We start from the raw sequence: 2,185 nt of genomic DNA on the forward strand, positions 1-2,185 counted from the left end.
CCTCCCCCTCCACCGAAGGTCATAGGGTCGAGCGGTCAGGTCATCATAAGGCCGTGTTGGCGAGGCGACCCCCCCCCCAGTCCTGTTGTTACTGCTTTAATAAATACAGGGACGTTCCAGGAGGGGGGGGGGGCGTTACAGCTGGCCTCTGCGTCAGGGGGGGGGGGGGAGGGGGGGCGTTACAGCTGGCCTCTGCGTCAGGGGGGGGGGGGGAGGGGGGGCGTTACAGCTGGCCTCTGCGTCAGGGGGGGGGTGGAGGGATGGGGGGGGCGGCTGGCTCTTCTGGCGGCGGCGGCGGCGGGGGGAGGGGAGGGTGTGGGGGGGGGGGGGGGGCGGTGTGTCTGCCTGCTCACTTGGTGGAGCGGCGGGTGGGCTCGGAGGCGGTGGGGGGGGGCGGCGGCCCCCGCCTGTCCAGGTCCTCGATGTAGAACATGATGAGCTTCCGCCGCTCCTCCGGCACGCAGTCCAGGACCAGGTAGCGCTTGTCGTTCTGCAGAACCTTCTCCACGTCCTTCAGGTGCTGGTCCGACTCCTGGATCAACTTCCTGGACCTGGGGGGCCGGGAGGGGGGGACAGAGAGGGGTTAAAGCCTACAGCTCAACAGGGAACAGGGATCTCCCCAGGAAACTAACCTACCAACCAACCTGACTAACTACCTAACTAACCACCTAACCAACCACCTAACTAACTAACTAACTAACTAACCAACCAACCACCTAACTAACTAACTAGGGGTGTAACGGATCACCTAACTCACGGATCGGATCGTGTCACGGATTTTGAGTCACGGATCGGATCATTTTTCGGATCAACACAAAACATATATATTTTTAAATAAAAACAACATTTTCCTTGAATTCTGTAAAAACACCACTTTCAATGTGTGAAACAAAAAAACAACATTCAAGATGTCAAAACTGATATATATATATATATATATATATCACATATATATATATAACATCTATATATAACAACATATATATATAACAACATATATATAACATCACTGCTGCAAAGTAACAGAGTACTTTTTTTGTGTGTTAACACAATCACCCAGGCTGCTTAGCGGGTGATATGACGTGATATAATTGGGACAGAGATGAGTGAATGAATGTTGTTGTCAACTCAGTACACATGCAGAGAGTGAGAATAAAGCGCACATGATTGTTTTTCTACCGGTTACATTTGAATGAATGAATGGTCTTTATTGTCATTGCTACAGTACAGGTACCAAACAACGAAATTGAGGAGGGGTGGCTCCCCTGGTGTTAGAAAAAAAAAAAAAAAAAAAAAAAAAAAAACGATTTTGCTATTGATCCGCGGTACACATGCGTTCCGAACCGTGGAGGGCGATCCGAACGGATCACGGATTATCCGTGATCCGTTACACCCCTATAACTAACCAACCTAACTAACCACCTAACTAACCACCTAACTAACTAACTAACCAACCACCTAACTAACTAACTAACCAACCTAACTAACTAACCAACCTAACCACCTAACTAACTAACAACCTAACTAACCACCTAACTAACTACCTAACTAACCACCTAACTAACTAACCAACCAACCTAACTAACCACCTAACTAACCATCTAACTAACTAACTACCTAACTAACCAACCAACCACCTAACCAACCTAACTAACTAACTACCTAACTAACCAACCTAACTAACTAACCAACCTAACTAACTACCTAACTAACCACCTAACTAAACAACCTAACTAACTAACTACCTAACTAACCAACCAACCAAACTAACCACCTAACTAACTACCTAACTAACCAACCAACCACCTAACCAACCAACCTAACCAACCTAACTAACCAACCTAACTAACTAACCAACCAACCACCTAACCAACCACCTAACCAACCTAACTAACCAACCTAACTAACCACCTAACTAACCAACCTAACTTACCAACCAACCACCTAACCAACCAACCTAAGTTACTAACTAACCAACCACCTAACTAACTAACCACCTAACCAACCACCTAACTAACCAACCACCTAACCAACCTAACTAACTAATCAACCAACCAAACAACCTAACTAACCAACCAACCACCTAACCAACCAACCACCTAACTAACTAACCACCTAACCAACCACCTATTTAACTAATTAACCAACCACCTAACTAACTAACCAACCACCTAACCAACCAACC

At 46.8% G+C, this 2,185-nt stretch overlaps 1 protein-coding gene across 1 annotated transcript in view; it reads right to left on the reverse strand.

Moving 5' to 3' along the window:
• Nucleotides 1-237: 237 nt before the first annotated feature.
• tcerg1b (transcription elongation regulator 1b (CA150)) overlaps nt 238-2,185 on the reverse strand; it is a gene marked incomplete at its 5' end in the record, with an annotated part of 30,398 nt that continues 28,450 nt past the window's right edge. The window contains one exon of the mRNA XM_080549698.1: nt 238-551. Within this exon, the coding sequence (XP_080405824.1) occupies nt 350-551 (202 nt within the window). The 3' untranslated portion in view covers nt 238-349. The remainder of the gene's footprint in view (nt 552-2,185) is intronic.

Source organism: Nansenia antarctica, assembly GCF_963989245.1.
Source record: "Nansenia antarctica genome assembly, chromosome: 20".
Classification (NCBI taxonomy): domain Eukaryota; kingdom Metazoa; phylum Chordata; class Actinopteri; order Argentiniformes; family Microstomatidae; genus Nansenia; species Nansenia antarctica.